The 17860-nt window shown below is 35.6% G+C and overlaps 1 protein-coding gene across 4 annotated transcripts in view; it reads right to left on the minus strand.

Moving 5' to 3' along the window:
• The window catches only part of LOC118274847 (neo-calmodulin), a 42053-nt gene that overhangs the window by 7194 nt on the left and 16999 nt on the right, over positions 1-17860 (minus strand). For 3 of the 4 annotated variants that reach the window (XM_035592584.2, XM_035592585.2, XM_035592582.2), the window contains exons 2-3: positions 7261-7383; positions 4230-4330 (exon numbers count right to left, since the gene is read on the minus strand). In XM_035592584.2, the coding sequence (XP_035448477.2) occupies positions 4230-4330; positions 7261-7263 (104 nt within the window). In that variant the 5' untranslated portion in view covers positions 7264-7383. Of the gene's footprint in view, positions 1-1500; positions 1587-4229; positions 4331-7260; positions 7384-17860 lie in introns of those variants that run through there. The other variant, XM_035592586.2, reaches the window with a different exon arrangement.

The following is a 17860-nucleotide window of genomic DNA, read 5'->3' on the forward strand; positions in this document are numbered from 1 at the left end:
ACTGGTCTCGAACGGCATAGGTAGGTACTTAGGACTCTCTTGGCTTAAGTTGCGTACCTAAGGACTTTCAATTTTTCAACAAACTTTTCAATAAAGAGTTCGAACAATTTGTAAATGGCCTTAGCTACTGTGCCAACATCTTGTACAAAGAATTTAATTCACTTTGCAATGTGTGCAGGAATCTGCCTTCTCTTGTAGGTACTTTAGTTCTGAGAATCAATAAGATGCAAAATAGGAAGATGGTATTTTCTAGCAGCTATTTCAGATTTTAGACAAATCTAAGTATCTAGTTTTGTGAGACATACTAATTTAATATTTATGTTTTTATGGCTATTACTCACTCAACTATTTGACGAGAAACTCGACTAGTTTCAAGCCATGCTAGAGGCTCATACTTATTTATGAGCATCATAGCTTGACAAACAGTTACGTGAGTAAGCAGATAACATAATAATTAATTTAGTGAGTCTCACGAAAGTTATAATAAAATTTATAATCTGTTTAACACCTCATTTTTTTAATAGGTAAAACCTATAATAAATTTCCTACAACATTTAGTTCAATTTCTAAACACACACACATGTGTGTCTATCATCTACTTGAAAAAAAACACGAAAATGAATCGAAAACCTTTCAACCGGTATCAGTTTTGAAATCTCGTGAGTACGCCATTAAGTTAATTGTCATCCGACCAGCTGTACGGTAGTTTAACAACGGATTAACGTTAAAAGTCACATTAAACTCCGTCGTCATATAACTGGGGAGGGTTTTACCCCCTAGTGGGGGTGCCCAAACCTCCCATAAAGGTTGGTCCTTATAGCGTTGTTCGTTTATTTATAGAAGCTGCGGATCATAGGTCTTGATTTTGTTTCAAAATGATTAAGTTGCAAGTAACACATTTTTTGTCGTAACAAAAGTCACTTTGAAATGTAAAAAGAAAATTCTAAATGTATATTTTGTGTTAGACTTTACTGTTGACCTAATTATTTTCTATTAAAAGATGCTTTGCTTGATGCTTGCTATCTATTAAAATATTATATTAGGTATTTTATCACACTAATATTTTAAAGTAAAAGTTTGTTTGTCTGGATATTTTGATCAATCACGCTGAAACTACTGAACGGATTTTGATGAAATTTGGTATACAGACAGAGTATGAGTTGACTTGGGTGATACGGAGATTTTTATTCCACAGGAACGCGGACAAACCACTGGCTGAAGCTTGTGGTTGTGGGGTGGAAAAACAAAATGAATACTCACGTATGTTTCTCAATTATTATATCAGTTTGCGTGTACTTTGTAACAAATCTTCTGGTACAATTAAAGCAACAAAATTTCATTTTACCAAAATATAAAAATGCATACGCTCCAATATTAAGGCCTATGCAGTGTATACTTCCCTAATCTTCTTCAAATCTCCCCAAAATTACATAACCAAGTTGCAAGGCAAAGGACCAAAATAAAAGAAATAATAAAAAAAAGAAGTACTAAAGTACTTACATAGAAAGTTCCATCTACACAGGCCTTAACAAGAGCACCAGAGGACCAAGTTAAAAAAACCGTCACTTAGGACCGAATACTAGATAATACTAACTAGTTTCTATAAAGAAACTAGCTATTGATAACAATAAAAAAATAAATTGATGACATTTCGATACTAGATTAATTTAAGGTTAAGGCCATAGTGAATGGTGAAGCGATTTGCATTAAAACACAGTAGCTAACAGCGAATAAAGTATAAAACAGCTTAGCACTAACTTACAAGACGTATTAAAAGTTGGTTCATATCTGACGGAACACGCGTCGTGTATCATCGGTCGCGTAACGCCAGAACAGACAAATGTATAGAAAAACAATTGACCGTTCACACTCAACTGATGATACGTCAGTACGACCGATGATACGCTCGACGTATTTTACGTCAGATATGAACTAACCTTAAATAAGATCTTTGGTTGCCATACATTAACCCTTGGCCCGGACCTGCGGACTACCTAGCGGGTTTACCCGCGGGGCTCCTGCTCGAAATGCAGGAGAAACGGGGTGGTTTTTAGTCAGTAAGAGACTGACACTCCCTCTCGCCTCGCCCAAAGCGGGAGAAGTCATTGGACGATTTTCCTCCTCAAAAAAAAACCTTTCGTATGAAACGCGATCCACGCGAGACACAATGTGTCTTATGTACGAGCGATTAAAGCACATGGTTGAACAAGTCTATCAAAAGTTATCAACTATTAATCAAAGTCCTTCAAACTTCGGAACATCAACTACTATTATAACTTTAGATCCTCGCAAAATAACATCGTGTGTCTTATTAAGAGACGCACGTTTCTGTCGTTAATCTATTTTTAATTAAAAATATGTCTTTACCAAACTTGGCACATTATCTAGATCAAGAATTAGTACAATTAAATAAAACTCCCACTGTGTAATACTTTAATTAATTGTCTTAATTCTTACCCCCAAACACGACTTTAAGTATATCCATAGCAGAATTGCATTTTAGAACTTCTTAACCGACATAGTTTGAAAACAACTTTTTGACGTGTAAAGCCTTTTGTAGCTTATCTACAAAAATAAATTCACTTCATTTCATTTAAAACAAATAAAAAAAATGTTATTTAGGTATTTCCGCTATCTAGTCGTATCGCTAATCGCTTCTTGCCATACCCTCAACCTTACTTTCCCCCCCACCCACAATATTTCTTTTCACGGAAATTGAAAAGCTATGAAAAACTGTTTCGCCTTTGACTCGGTATTTCATTGGAGTGTGAATAAAAAGACGTTTTTATCGTAGTCCACTGAATGCTAATGGAAAAGAATTGCTATTAAAATTGCTGAAAGCCAGATCGAAAAATAAATTGACTGGATTCAGGCCATACGGAGGATTAAGCGGAGGGTAACTAACTGCCGAGGGTTGCTAGAACTGATGTGCTTTATTGATTTGTACTATTCGTGAGACTAATAGCTTTATTGTAGCTTTCGTGAGACATACTAAATCAATTATTATAAATGTTATCGGCTTCTCACGTAACTGTTTGTAACAGCGTGACAATCGCCGCGTTGTGTGTCGCGGAATGCTGCTTATGAATATGAGCCTCTAGCATGGCTTGAAACTAGTCGAGTTCCTCGTCAAACAGTTACGTGAGTAAGCCGATAACATATAATAAAAGACTAATAGTTATTGGGCTGTAAATACTCTATTTAACCCATTACCTACAGCATACAGTTTATTATAGAACTTATTATGATTTTAATTAAGTGAATTATTCACAATATATAGAATTTTCTAGCATCCGATTTATCGAACGACGTTATGTTGTAATGGGTTAAGTACAATGTTTCTAGATAAAAACTTACCTAGTCCTTATTTCAAGTTACTACCTGAAAATTTTTCGAATTTCCCTACGAATCTTACGATTCAGCCATTTTCTTCTGAATAAAAACCTCAACATAGTCACATTTTCCTAGTCGAGTTCCACGTCAAACAGTTACGTGTGAGTAAGTCGATAACATAATAATTAATTTAGTATGTCTCATGAAAGTTATAATAAAATTATAGTCACATCTGCTGCTACAGAAATTGTAATACCATATAATTCAATCTACAAAACCAAAGCAGAAACGACAACAAAGAATACACCTTCAAACCACAACATAAACATTTTAAAAACCACTTTATAGTGAAACTAACAATAAGTTTTTACTAAAACCACATTGTACCAACCCTAGAGAAGCTTTGGAAAGCGGATTACACTTGTGTCGCTAGAGAAACCTTCTCATATTGTGTCGAACAAGTCTTTATACTGTCATTTCAGAATGGTGCAGACGTACTTTGTAGTAGGTTTTCAGAAGAAACAATTTGTAAGTAAAGCGAAATTGTACGGAGTCGTGTCGCGTACAAAAGGACCAATATTTTTAAAACGTTGTATCGAGACAAAGGATGTTTTAAAAGATTGAAGAACTATCTTTTCGTTTTGTTTTGTTTTGTTGCAGATTTTTGTTTTTGTTTTGGTTGATTTATCATTTTGTGTTTAATGTTGTAAGAATGTGTTAGGTGTAGGTTAAAAGGACCAGATAAGTTCGGTTATGAAAAAAAATTTTTTTTTTGAGTGTCCCCAAACAAAGATGTTAGTCTTTGGGAAAGTTGTTTGTAATCTTGAGTATAGTCACGTGTTTAAATATCGTACACTAATTACCAGTCACCCTATATAGGTATTTGTATGACTGACCTGTCTGAAGTGCTGAGCGACAGTGCTGGCGGGTCTCTGTTGCTGGCGCGGGATTCATCTGGAGGGCCCGGCTCTCCTCCACTGCTGTTTGTTTGTCTCGTCTGTAACAAAATTATCATCAGTAATTACATGTAAAACATAGCATAACGTCTTGTATTGTAGCCTGTACCCTTAGTACAAGTTTGCTTTACGTTTAAAGTAATCGAAATGAGAGCGCGTTCGGCGATCTGATTGGTTGGTTTATTCGAGCCAGTCTTTATCTACCTTTTTGGGGATAAAGGACTAGGGAGTGTTGGATTTATTCCTCAATAAACCACCCTGTTTGTCACCTTCAACACCCGTAAGGGGCACTGATAGACCTGCTCCGGAGCCCCCATGGTGCTACGCCTGTTACGACAGATCCTAGGGATACGTGCGTCTCCCATGAGCCTAGCTGCGCAAATTGCACGGCAACATGTGACCACTATGCCAGCGTCTTCCTTCCTGCGACTACTCTATGCGCCCGTGGACTCAAAGGACCGCCTAAGGTAACTAAGTAACTATGTCCCTACTTAATTAAGCATATTACAGTAGTACAATGACGTAGTGGAACGATGTTTGCAATATAATACTGCATAATTTATAGAACCAGCTAGGTGCATACTTATAGTAAGTATATTATTATGTACCTGTATACACTGTCTGTCGCTTAACGTGGCACACGTTACAGTAATTAGGTTACAGTTTATGTGACATGCAACATCGCTTCGCTGATCGATTTATTTGTTACACTGTGTTCGATTTAATGTTTAGTATTATGTGATTTAAAAAACAAACTCTTTTTATGATCTTTTTATGATTCTTCATCTCTCTCTCTTAATTTTTCTCGATCTTGAAACAAATTACAGTGAATGGTGGACTTATGTCCGAATACTCAAACGCTACTCAATTTTAAGACGCTCTCAAAACTAGTTCTATCCCTATCAATTCTTTATAAAATGACAGAGATAGCACGATATTTGTACAACTTAAACATTTCAGTATTCGGGCGTAAATGCCTTAAGACATTCTCTGACAGTCAACCATAGGGTAGTGCAGAGAAATGTACCGGTCGGTGCGAAGCCAGAACACAGTCTGTTTCTATTTGGGTTAGATATCATTCTGAAATCTTTTCAGGTATGAAAATACTTCAGTAGTTTTTTAACTAGGCACTGAAACATTTCCACTGTCATAGATATCCTAATTTAGTAATTTTCTGTTTCTATTTGGGTTAGATATCATTCTGAAATATTTTCAGGTATGAAAATAGTTTAGTAAATTTTTAACTAGGCACTGAAATACATTTTCGTTTTTGTTAAAAGTCCTAATATATTACATTTAAAAAAAAATATGGAGTAAGCTGTAAAAGCTTCATTTCCTAAGAAAATACCATTTCATTTATTAGGAAAATCTACAGAACCTTACGTAGACACTTCATACTCTGTAGGAAGTCAATAAGTCAAGTATATTAACTCGGTAACGGTAACTTCGATTGGTAAAAGGTCGCGAATTTCCCCCGCGTTTGGAAGTACCTCTCGCACTCAAGGATGTAGGTAACGACATACTTGACAATGTTACGTAGTTTCCAAATGGGAGGAACTTTGAGGACAGAATGTTCGAGAATTCCAACAATTTCGGTGGCACAAATCTTGGTGGCAAATTAGGTTGGTATGCAATATTGTCATGTGAATCTGAGACGGTTCGAAAAGTAAAAAAAATGTAATTAGTGTTACCAAGACTGTGGCTGATATACCATATTTTGGTTGGACTTATTGTCAGCTCTTAAATAAATGGTTAGGGTTTCTATGCCTTTATCGGTTTGTGGGCGGCAGACAAAGGATGCTCGGTATAAAATAATGACATTCCGCTTTCGGTTAAGACTATAGACTAATATTAGGAGTCTTAAGAATCAGTGCTGAACCAAAACCAATATGGAAAGGGCCAGAAGATATTAATTTAATTCTTTATGCACATAAATATGTACACAAGGTGGGCTTGATGCCGAAGGCATTATATATTAGCCAAACTTTTAGGTGATGCAAATCGTCAGTGGTAGTTAGCACAATCCGGAAAAATGCTACTGAATAAAGGTCTTTTTTATTACATAATAAAAATTACCTTTAATTACCCCACATACTTCAGATACACTTTAAAAGTACATGGTTACTTCTACAAACCGTCACACTTATTATATAAGAACTAAACCACCAAAACACTAGACAACAAGAACAAAATAACCCTCAACCCAATAACAAACTATTCGACACTTCAAAACCTAACCCAATGAATCCCAGACCAATCTAACCATGTAGCCAGTACAATATAACTTGGAACACATTCAACGCCAATTTGCAGGGTCGATCCGATCAGTTTCTATCCGGGTAAGCCGGTCCTAACTTGTGAATACCCTTGCGGATTTAGAATAGTTCGTCGTACTTTTGTAGCGAACGATAAAGGAATATATATTGGGAGTTTACAATGTATATTTTTAACTTCTTTTGTGGGTGTTTAAGGGGGTAAATATTATCCAATGACTTCTCCTGCCTTGGGTGAGGCGAGAGGGAGTGTTGGACTCTTACTGACTAAAAATCACCCTGTTTCTACTCCTGCTTTTACGTTAGGTAGTCCGCAGCTCCAAGTCGGGCATCAACCCCATTGGACCATTTTCCTGATGGACGGAGGAAAAGAAAAAGAAACGGATTCCACTTCCCTCGGTGAATCTAATACAGGCGACAGAATGACTTAAGCCTAAAGACACAAAAGAGACTGCATAACTGGGAGGGGCCCAGTCGATAAGCACTACGGAAATTTAACTTAAAACTAAATGGCTTCTATGTGTAAACTGTTATACTTGCTTCCAATAGCATAGGTATGGCAAAAACGCCTAAACGTACGGAAATTTATTTTAGATTCCACAAGGTCCGTATAATGAACTATGGTACACCTGATGAAACAATAAAATTTAATTACGCTATAGGTATAGTAATTAATATAAGCTCTTGATTGTACTTACCATGATACCTTTGAGCTGATTCACCAGTGGCGAATCAGCGAAGAAGTTGTTCACCGCGGTGAATATGTTTGTGCGTTTGTTCGTCGCGGAACAGCAGGCGTTGCCACGCCCGCCCAGCTTGCGCTATACAAACAAAGAGAGAGAGACATATTATTAAACAGTAGATATTCGTCTGGTTAACTAGCAATAAGAAATAAACTTTATTTCTTGTACATAAGATTCTTAATTATTAAAATTATTATTCCACTCAGTTGGCATAAACTTAAACAGGTAATTCACATCTGTTTATGTCTAATCCACACATAATGAGACAAGGATGGCTACTGATTGGATGCAGGCCACGTCATTAATTAATCACTATATCCTAGCTGTAAGTTTTCCGAAGAAAATATAATAAAATAAAGTTTACGATGCGCAACGTCTTTGAAGTTGCAAGTGCACTTAGGTTACAGTGATCGCTTACCATCTCATCAGGCGCCTGTAGTACGCTTTGTTACTACTTACTGTTATACTCCTAGGTACTATCACCTAGCCAATAATATTTAACGTCCCAAAATAGTCTTAGAACTGTTTCTTTTTTTGTATTAGACGATAATCGAGCAGACGGATCACCTAATGGTAAACAATCGCAACCGCCCATGGACATCCAAAACACCAGAGGCGTTACAAGTGCGTTGCCGACCTTTTGGTGGTTAGGAATTTAAGGGTTGTTGAGGAATACGAGATTAGGATGATTGGGGAAAGGTGTCATTAGGCCTCCGGTAACCTTACTCACATAACGCAAGTTACAGAAAGTGGCACATTTTAAAACATCGATAAAAAAATCTTTAAATGACACGTTTATTCGTAAGAGTCCACCGTCCCTATAATAGGAATAAAATACTAGAAAATACGCGGCCTATGTTTACAAAACAGACCCATCTGGCAATACTTCTTTATTTACTTATACATTACTGTTTGGGCAGCCAAAGTAGGTGAGCAAAGCAAGGAGTTTCACCTTGCCATCGAAGTTATTTACGAAATCTACGCGTCTATGGTTTATGTCAGCCATCTATCTACATTCTAGATAAACTGAACTGAGTATATACACGGTGTAACAAAAAGGGGGTATACATATCAAGTGCACGGTTTCTAGATAACATAACAAACGATACGGGAAGGGCTTTTTAAACTCATGTTTTCATGGAACGAAGTTATGATTTTTTTCCATTTTTTTTTTCGTGCGAATTAAGATTAGGTGGATAGGTACTAGGCGATCAGATTTACAAAAACTTTTCGTAATATTAGTGAGTGATCCTTGTAGTGTTGTGATACGTTTGTATGATTTAAAATCAAGAACCATGCGACACCAAGTATTTGGTACCAATTTTTTTAAAACGTATTTTGAGCTGAAACTTTGTGTAGAGATTCTATTCAACCTGTATTCTTCAGTGCTTCTTGATGTATATGGGTATTTTGTTACACGCTGTATATGTTGGTTTTGTTTATTTGCCACAAATGAGGAGATGATTCAGATATGTTTCGCGGTTAGGTCGCTGTAAGTCCGGAAATGTTGGTATTGGTGGGATGATATCATTACTGGTGGGTTTATATAGCCCTTGCGTATTTAGTGTAAGGCATAGCTAAATTATAGCCAATCATTTTCTTTCCTTATTCGCTAAAGAACAAATCTTAATTCATTTTTCAACCAATCACAATCATCCACTTTCAATTCTAACCGTTTGAAAATTCTCATTAAACAATTTGAAGCCCCAAAGGACCATTCCGTGACTCCATTTTGATTTTGCTAAAATACGCGCGCATTCGAGAGCTTCCATGTTGAAAATTGAAGCTGACAGCTGTCAAACTAATTGCCGGGAAATCGTAATGGCGGCGCGACGGATTGGCGCGTTCCGAATTATTAATTTAATTTATATTAAGCATATTGTTTTATGCATTAAAGTTTAGTGTGTTATGTGTGTATATAATTTACGAAGAAACATGATAAATAAACTGGTTTCAGTTATAATAACATAGGTAAGATTAGGTAAATCTATTTTAGTTTGTTTAACATAAAAAGTTAAAAACATTGGCTAGGATAGGTACCTACATAGATTATCTGCTAGATAGAGATCTTTTCGAAGCCAAAGCGAAATAAATCATTTGGTTTACGTCATCGTCCTAATAAGAATAGTTGGACGTAAGTATATAACTACATTTATATTGAATAGAAATCGTAAAACTTGATGAGAACGATAAAATGTTATATTACCGACAATCACACACGATTTAATCGATTATGGCAATAAAATCATAATGTAATTATATTTGTTATGACTAATATGATTAATAACATTTTAGTACCAAACGTTTTTTTAGTAAAAGCGTGGTGACGTCAGGTAGAACAAATTGATCGCCACTACTACTCTTACCCGCGGCTATTGCAATAATCAATGATGGCCAGAATTGAAAACTCTTAATCCAAAAGGACCAACAGGAAAAGGCCAACGAAAATAGTGTTATGTATTGTTAGAACTAGCCATTTGAATCAATAGTTAATATGGCACTAAAGTTATACATCTTGGATCCGACATCCAAGATGTAGAAGCTATCCAAGTTTGGAGATTCATCATTTGCATACATTTATTGCTTTCTATAGGTACTGGGGTACGTAAAATAATGATAAAAATTGCTAGAATTAAATATCTGAGCTAATTGTAATTATAAAGATGAATCTTCAGTCACAAGATATGAAAAATCTCACTTTTTAACCGTGTGTCGAAAACAAACGTAGGAAGTTGGGGCATTGCGAACTAAGTACCTACATAGACAGATACACCTGCTAACACTACACCTAAACTCTAAACGGTTTAGAATTTGGCAAGATTCACAATCTGTATTAAACTATTGGCTACTAAAGCATACGTATAATATATATTATATTTCAGGTATATATATGCATCTCCCATTCTCCCTGACGCCATGACGTGACGTGACGTAGGCACTTGAGGCAAACACGAGTCGAAACGTGTGCCATTTACCTACTAACAAATATTTGTATGTGGGAATAAGAGTATTCAGGCGAATATCGACCTTAAGATCAAGGGTTTTTCAAAGTTACTTTTATATTTATCTACTTTAAATATCATTTTGGATTGGCCTTATCCATTTAACTGCATAGTATAATATGCGGTTAAATGGGATGGCTATGGGATTTTGGGATGGCTAAAATAATTATTTGGGGATGGCTAAGGAATGTTTCATTTAATACAAGGGAATCAAAAATGGTTACCGTGATAACAATGTCCTACACTATTCTCCTCAATAAAGCGTCTTCTTAAGATACACTTCATATTTCCTCATACTCCTTCTTATTCATCCATCTTTTCCAGTGTTTCTTTTGTAGTGTGTTATCAATTTTATTAGTGTATCCAGCTAAATATTCATTATTATAATTGTTTAATATTAAATTTGTAATAAACGACTGTATTGATTCAGTACTCGGTGTTTCAATATCTCCCTAACTTACCGCCTAACACTCTTTAATCTCACTCACAATATTTTCTTGTCCATACCCCCCATTGGCTACATCATTATCCCTTCTCATTATACAAATAGCTACAAGGAAATGAAATGCATTTTGGCACCTCTTATAACCCCACTTTTGTATTTCGTCACCATTTTTTGCGTTTAGTGAAATGAAGACGATAGGTCGACTCCAATTTTCCTGTTCAATATTTTCTCGGGTAAAAACCAAATACATGCCTTATTATGTAAAGGTAAAGATACAATTTTGAGTTTGATCTTCTAAACTAGAGGCAGTTCTTTTCTTGTCTAATGTGACTTGTGAGTGCTTTTACAGCATATGGGTGATTTTGATAAAACAATTGTCGAATTCTAGATTTTTTGGGTAGATTCCGATGGTCAGATGATTCAGATTTGTTTAATATGTGTTAACTGGGAACTAGGTTGGTTTCCGACTTATGAAATTCTAAATCTATATCTTCTATACATATAATAAAATCGTAGAAAAGTGCTGTCTGTACATTGAAAATAAAAATAAAAAAAATAGCAGGGGTTATTGTTATGTCGATGTCGAACCCAAAAATGTAATTAACTTTTTTTTTGTCTGTTTGTCTGTTTGTCTGTTTGTCTGTTTGTCTGTTTGTCTGTTTGTCTGTTTGTCTGTTTGTCTGTTCGTCTGTGCGCGCTAATCTCAGAAACGGCTGATCCGAGTTGGATGCGGTTTTCACGAATATATTGTGGGATGCTTAAATTTACATTTAGTGTTTGTTTCATGTCAATCGGTTCATAAATAAAAAAGTTATGTCAAATTAAAGAATCACGTCGAACATTCTATGCTTATACCATTAATCTCCGCAACTATTTGACGGATTTGGTTGAAATTTGGTACAGATATAGTTTAGAACCTTAGAAAGGACATAGATATATTTTTATTTCAAAAATCAAAAAATAAAAATAAGAAATAAATTATTTATAAATAATTCTATGTCGATCGTTACACGACTTCGGTTCATGTTATTGTTTTAATTTATCGAAAAAAAGTAAATAAATAGTAAAAAGGTATGAAAAAAATAATATAAATATAATAAAACATTTAGTACAAAGAAAATGCTCTAACGGAGTATAGATAATTCTATGTCGATCGTTACACGACTTCGGTTCATGTTATTGTTTTAATTCATCGAAAAAAAGTAAATAAATAGAAAAAGGTATGAAAAAAATAATATCAATATAATTAAACTTTTAGTACAAAGAAAATGCCCGAACGGAGTATAAATAAATAATCCAAGTTGTCTTTATCCTCGATAGATGGATGGATGGATGAAATAGATCGCGCTATGGTTTCGTTACATTCATTTGGTTGGGTATCGGCCGAGCGCTTTGGTACTATCGTAGAAAAAGTGTATTATCAGTCGTATGATTATTTGTCTGTAGTGGTCCTGCTGTTTCGTATATTCTAAATTGGTTTCGTTGTATTTGTCAATTAATAAGTTTATTTGTTGGGTTTTCCTGGTTTTTTGGTTAAACTATTTAACGTAGGTTTAGTTTGATATCGATTATTAGTAGTTACTGTAGTTAGTTTTTTTAATAAAATTGTAAGTCTAATTTTTTTTTTAATTAGATTAGATTTAAGTCGTTTCTTTTAAATTATTTAGTTTAAGCTTGGTTATTATAGCATAGAGGATAGGTTGTAATATAGTTTCTTTTTTAATTGTTATAAATTCATAATTCGTAGCTTTCTTTAGTTTTAAGTTAGTTTAAGTCCGTTTTTAAACTATTTTTTCAATGCCCTAAGTGAGTATACATCTATTAAATTCAAACGCAGAGCTCATTATGTTGATTTTTGAAGAGTTCCCTGGAATATCTTCCACATCTCATTTTTGAAGAGATCCCGCGAGATCGGGAACTATGTGGTTAAAACCAAAAATTTGCTGGAAGTCACCACGAATGTTTCACGCGAACGAAGTCGCGGGCAAAAGCTAGTTGTATATAAAAACATGCGAAATCCCAAAATCCTAATAAGTAGAAGACTTTCACGTTGTTGCTACATTTAGGACCGAAAACTTAGTAAGTAAATAAATGTTCCCGGAACCTAACAAGTTCACAATAGGTAGAGTTTGTCCCACTATATCCACAGCGGGATAGAGGGTGGCCTTTCTATTCTGTTGACAAGTCGGGTCGATAAGTAAGTACCTGGCTCACTGTATTGTGCTTTCATATCTTTAGTAAAACCACTATAAGTTGGTCTCTCGCATTTCCTATTTAAGGGCTTGAGTGTGACGTTGGAAAATTGGCCTTAAATATGAATAAATAAAAGTGTATAAAATCAAACTTGTATTATATTCTGTAAAAAAACTAAACTGTTTTTCAAGGGAAAAGGAAGGTGGGTTGGGCTAGGTCTAGGTTAGGTTCAGTTACACCCTCTTTGCACGAGTTATATTGAATTTTGAAGGTCATATTTGATTAAAATACATCACGCCACTATTAGGTAACTCTACAGTTAATGCATTAGATGCAGAAAACGCAAATTAGTACGCCCAATAACTAGAGCTTTTTAACTTTATTTTAAAAAAAGATAATGAAAAATGTACTGAAAAATAGATTGGGGTAGTTTCTTCTACAGGCTTTTTTATATGTATAAGTCGGTAAACGAGCAGACGGATCATCTGATGGTAAGCAATTGCCGACTCCCATGGATCCCCGAAACACCAGGCATTAAGTACATGTGCGTTGCCGGCCTTTTGGAGATAGATATTTTAGAAGAGGGAACAGGGGTGGTGGTAATTGGGAAACACAACGAAACGGAAAGCAAGCGTTATTTCACGTCGGTTTTCCGTGGTATCCCTCCAGTACTAATTAACACATCTCCATTTCCCACACACAAACCATAAGCAATCTCATTATTGCTATTCTTAATCCTACGCTCCATATTACATCTTCCCAATTTTCCCGCCTTTAAACCCGATGACGTCAAATTCCGTTACGCCGCCATCTTTACTCGTTCCATTTTATTTTTTTAAATAATAAATGGCTGCAGTTTATATTGAACGAGTCAGCTTGCCAGTGGCAGTAGCCGGTCCAAGGCTTCGCTTGAATGAAACTTTACTGCGCTTGTAGAATGATAAATGGGTTTACTTAATACCGTACTTTGTTGTTTTGTTATTTTGTTTAGTGGACATTGTATTTTGTTTTCTGAGTTATTTATGTTTCTCTATTTTTCTCTGTGTTTATTTTATAAAATTTTGTTTGGTATGTATTTTTTGGGATGTATTTTTTCAGTTTTCGTAGCTTTTTCTGCGATCTCGGCCTCCCTAGGCCATTACAATTACTAGGCTATTACAGTCATAGATCTTTATTTAAAGTATAAAGACTCAATGGGTTAGCAACAATGATCTTACTAAATCTATGTAAGTAAAGCACAGTTTATAGTCAAAGTTAAAATTACTTATTTCAAATAGACCAGGAAGGAACTTTTGAACGTCAAAGCAAATGTAATAATATTAATATCGTCTGTCTGTTGATCAGTCCTCTAGTGAAACTATTTGCTCGTTCCAAAGTGTAGATTTCTATGGAGTATAAGAAGCAAGAAACTCCATAGGTATAGCTACATAGTAACATTATTTATAGCAACATAGGCACACGTGGACCTTTTATATTACTCCTGTATAAATTAAACAGTTCGAAAAACATTCTAAACCTTTTGTTTAAACAAAGAAAAAAAAGGATTCTTGTTCGAAATACAAAAAGAAATTACAAAGTTAAATAAAATACGTTACAAATCCGTAAGATATTCGCATGAACATTCCAGTTTACAGGAGGAATCTCCAAAGAGGTTTCCGTTCCTAACTGGCCATTAATTTCCCCGTAAATAATTTTACGCAATGTTGAGTTGGGACCTTTACCTACTTTTTGCAAGGTACTTAAATATTCAATTTATGTAAAAGAAGCAGGTTTTATATTGTTGAAGAATATAAAAGATTTTGTACCTGAAGCATAATTAAAATTAAAGATTAATGTGAGAAGTTATTTTTTTAGGTGCCTCAAACTTGGTTGTAGGTACTTAAATAAAATTCAAATTAGCAAGGAGGACCTACTTATTTACTCCTTTAGAGTAACTAGAGGTCTAGACATCATTTAATGTATCCACCCATTTCAGTAGTGATTTGTCAAGTGTGAGAAAACCATGCCTAGGCATGAATGGGCCGGTTCAACATGGGTGATTCCATGGCCTCACAGAAAACCGACGTGAAACAACGCTTGCGTTGGGTTTCGTTGTGTAAGTGAGGATACCGGAGGTCCAATTACCTCCCTTTCCAATCCGACAAAACCCTGATTCCTCAACAACCCTTAAAAATTTCTAACCCCCAAAAAGCCGACAACGCACTTGTAACGCCTCTAGTGTTTCGGGCGTCCATGGGCGGCGGCGATTACCTACCGTTAGGAGATCCATCTGCTCGCTTGCCCAGCTTATACCATTAAATAAAATGGTGTAAGATGTTAACAAACAAAATTAACCTAGCTATACTAAATCAAGGTTAAGAAATATTTATCGACAATAAAGAACTGACTTCAAAACCTTAAAAACATTTGTAAACTATTTCCATCTGGTTCCTAGAACAGACGAGACGTGCTAACAATTTTGACAACAATAAACTCTTTCTTAGATAACGGCAAAATGGGGTGAATAGAAACTCAGGGGGTGAATAGAAACAATTTTTTATTAGGATTATTAGTTTGTTTTCATATTTTTGGTTTTAATAATGAATTAATAAAAAATATTTAAATGGTGTAAACAGTTCTAAATTACGTGAAAACACAACAAAATGTTGTTCCTATTCACCCCTGATTTGTTTCTATTCACCCCGTTTTACGGTAAAAGAAAAAAAATATGGAAGAATCAATATAAATAGTGGCAGTGGCGCCATTATGCCACGGTGGCCATCTTGTTTTACTGTTGAAGCGCGCGTAAATCTCGCGATAACAACAGAACGTGTCTGATGTGCACGTGAGATTTTCCCCATGTCCCCAACATTGTACGGTCAACCAAGTCATTCGGTTTACAGGTAAGAAAATAAAGATTTTTTCAGTATAGGAACAATTATAGTTGGTTAATCTTTTGTTGCTTGTAAGCAAGTAGGCAACAAAAGATTGCCGAAAGAGCAGAAATTGCCTAATAACTAACCGATCTCAATGCAAAACTAAGCAGTAAATAGATATCGATTTTTTGATATTACCTATATAGTTATGCATGGAGTTTCTGCAAAAAAAAAACAGAGATTGATCCTGAGATTTGGTTGATATTTTAGTAGGTAAGTAATCTTTGTTAGAAAGCGTAAGTATACAATTTACCATGTACTTAGGTAAGTAGCTAGATGCGTATAGGGGGTTGCTTTTTTTACAAGAACTACAGTATATTTAGTTCATGTATTTAATTTTTTAATATTCTAAAGATATTTTTAGTGCTTCTCGTGCAACTTATGTGTAATGCATATTTATTACTGAATTTATTAGAATTCAAACTTAGTATTAATCCGACATGTTGATACTGAAAACAGTATTTTGTATATTTTATTTTTGTTGAAAAATGAAAAGTATAATGTAGTGAAAACCAGTAGGTACAATACTATTTTAACAGTCTAGTCGGCAACCCTAGTACGTACTCAATCAATCTATTATATCTTTCTTACACACCAAACAATTTGGTTGACGTACCTACATGTTGTGTATAAGGGTTTTGAAAAGATTTTCTTTTTGTCCGATAGCCGCGGGGGTTTGGGTTTGGGAAATAAACGAAGGTTTGGGGTTTTACGATGTTATTCGCACCCGGTTTTTGTTACGTGGCTACATAGGTAAGTAGAAAATAGTTTCAGAATTTCCTGTCGTGTTGATGTATAAGTACTTACTTTGTTTATTTTATTTCAAAAATGTGGAACACATGAAAATCTGTCTATCACCTATTGCCGTATACTAGGAACAATTTCAGACTCCGTGTTACTACTGAAGAATTTTCGAAAAGCCTAAAAAAGCCCAGCTGTACAATATGAAAATTATCCTTAAGTATAGTAAGAACGCAATTACATTTTAATGTTTTTTCTTTGAGGGGAGGCAAATCATCCAATAATTTCTTCCACCTTAGGCGAGGCGAGAGGGAGTGTCAGACTGTTACTTACTAAAAACCACCCCGTTCCTACTCCTGATTTTGCTTATTGCTTAAAGGAAATTTGAAATCATGGCCGTCTATTAAATTCAATAACGTTCCCGTCAAACGTAAGGAGTCGGTTTGCTATCTCGGTCTAGTCCTAGAAAGAAACTTTTCTTTTATTGAACATATTAAGACTATTAGTGAGAAAGCCAAAAACAATTTCTATGCGCTCACGCGAATTTCGAAGGCTACCTGGGGTCTCTCTTTTCTTACGCTCAGAACCATCTACGGAGCAACCTACCTGGGATGCGTGTGCTACGGGGCACCAGTGTGGGCTGATAGGGCCACAATAGGCGCGGTACGGCGAAAGCTTCTCCAAGGTCAGCGTCTAGCCTTGATCTTTCTGTGTAAGGCTTATAGGACGGTTAGCACAGAGGCCCTACCTGTGCTCGCGGGACTACTTCCAGTCGATCTTGAGGTGCAGCGACGTGCTGCCATGTACTATAATGCGAGACCTAACTTTTCCGCAAACTTTCTAGCATAACGTGATCGAAGCAAAATTGATAGATTGCTCAAGCCTTTAACGGACGTCTGGGATGAACTTCTGACTGAGTGGCAGTTTAGATGGGAATCTTCTACCAAGGGCCGCCACCTCTATCAATTCTTTCCATCCGTGCATGAGCGTCTGGAGAGGACATGGTTGGAGGTGGATCACTGTGTTGCCCAATTTCTTACTGGCCATGGCGACTTTAAAAGCAAATTGTTCTCATTTAAACTCGTTGATTCACCATGGTGCCAATGTTCGACAGTGGAGTTGCAACATGAGCAATCCGCCCATCACATACTCTGGGAGTGTGGTCTCTGGCAATCTGAGCGTGACACTATGTTGGATAATTTAATTGTTTCATCAGGTGTAGTTTATTACACGGACCTTGTGGAGTCTCGAGCAAATTT

Source organism: Spodoptera frugiperda, chromosome 11 (genome assembly GCF_023101765.2).
Source record: "Spodoptera frugiperda isolate SF20-4 chromosome 11, AGI-APGP_CSIRO_Sfru_2.0, whole genome shotgun sequence".
Taxonomy (NCBI): Eukaryota; Metazoa; Arthropoda; class Insecta; order Lepidoptera; family Noctuidae; genus Spodoptera; species Spodoptera frugiperda.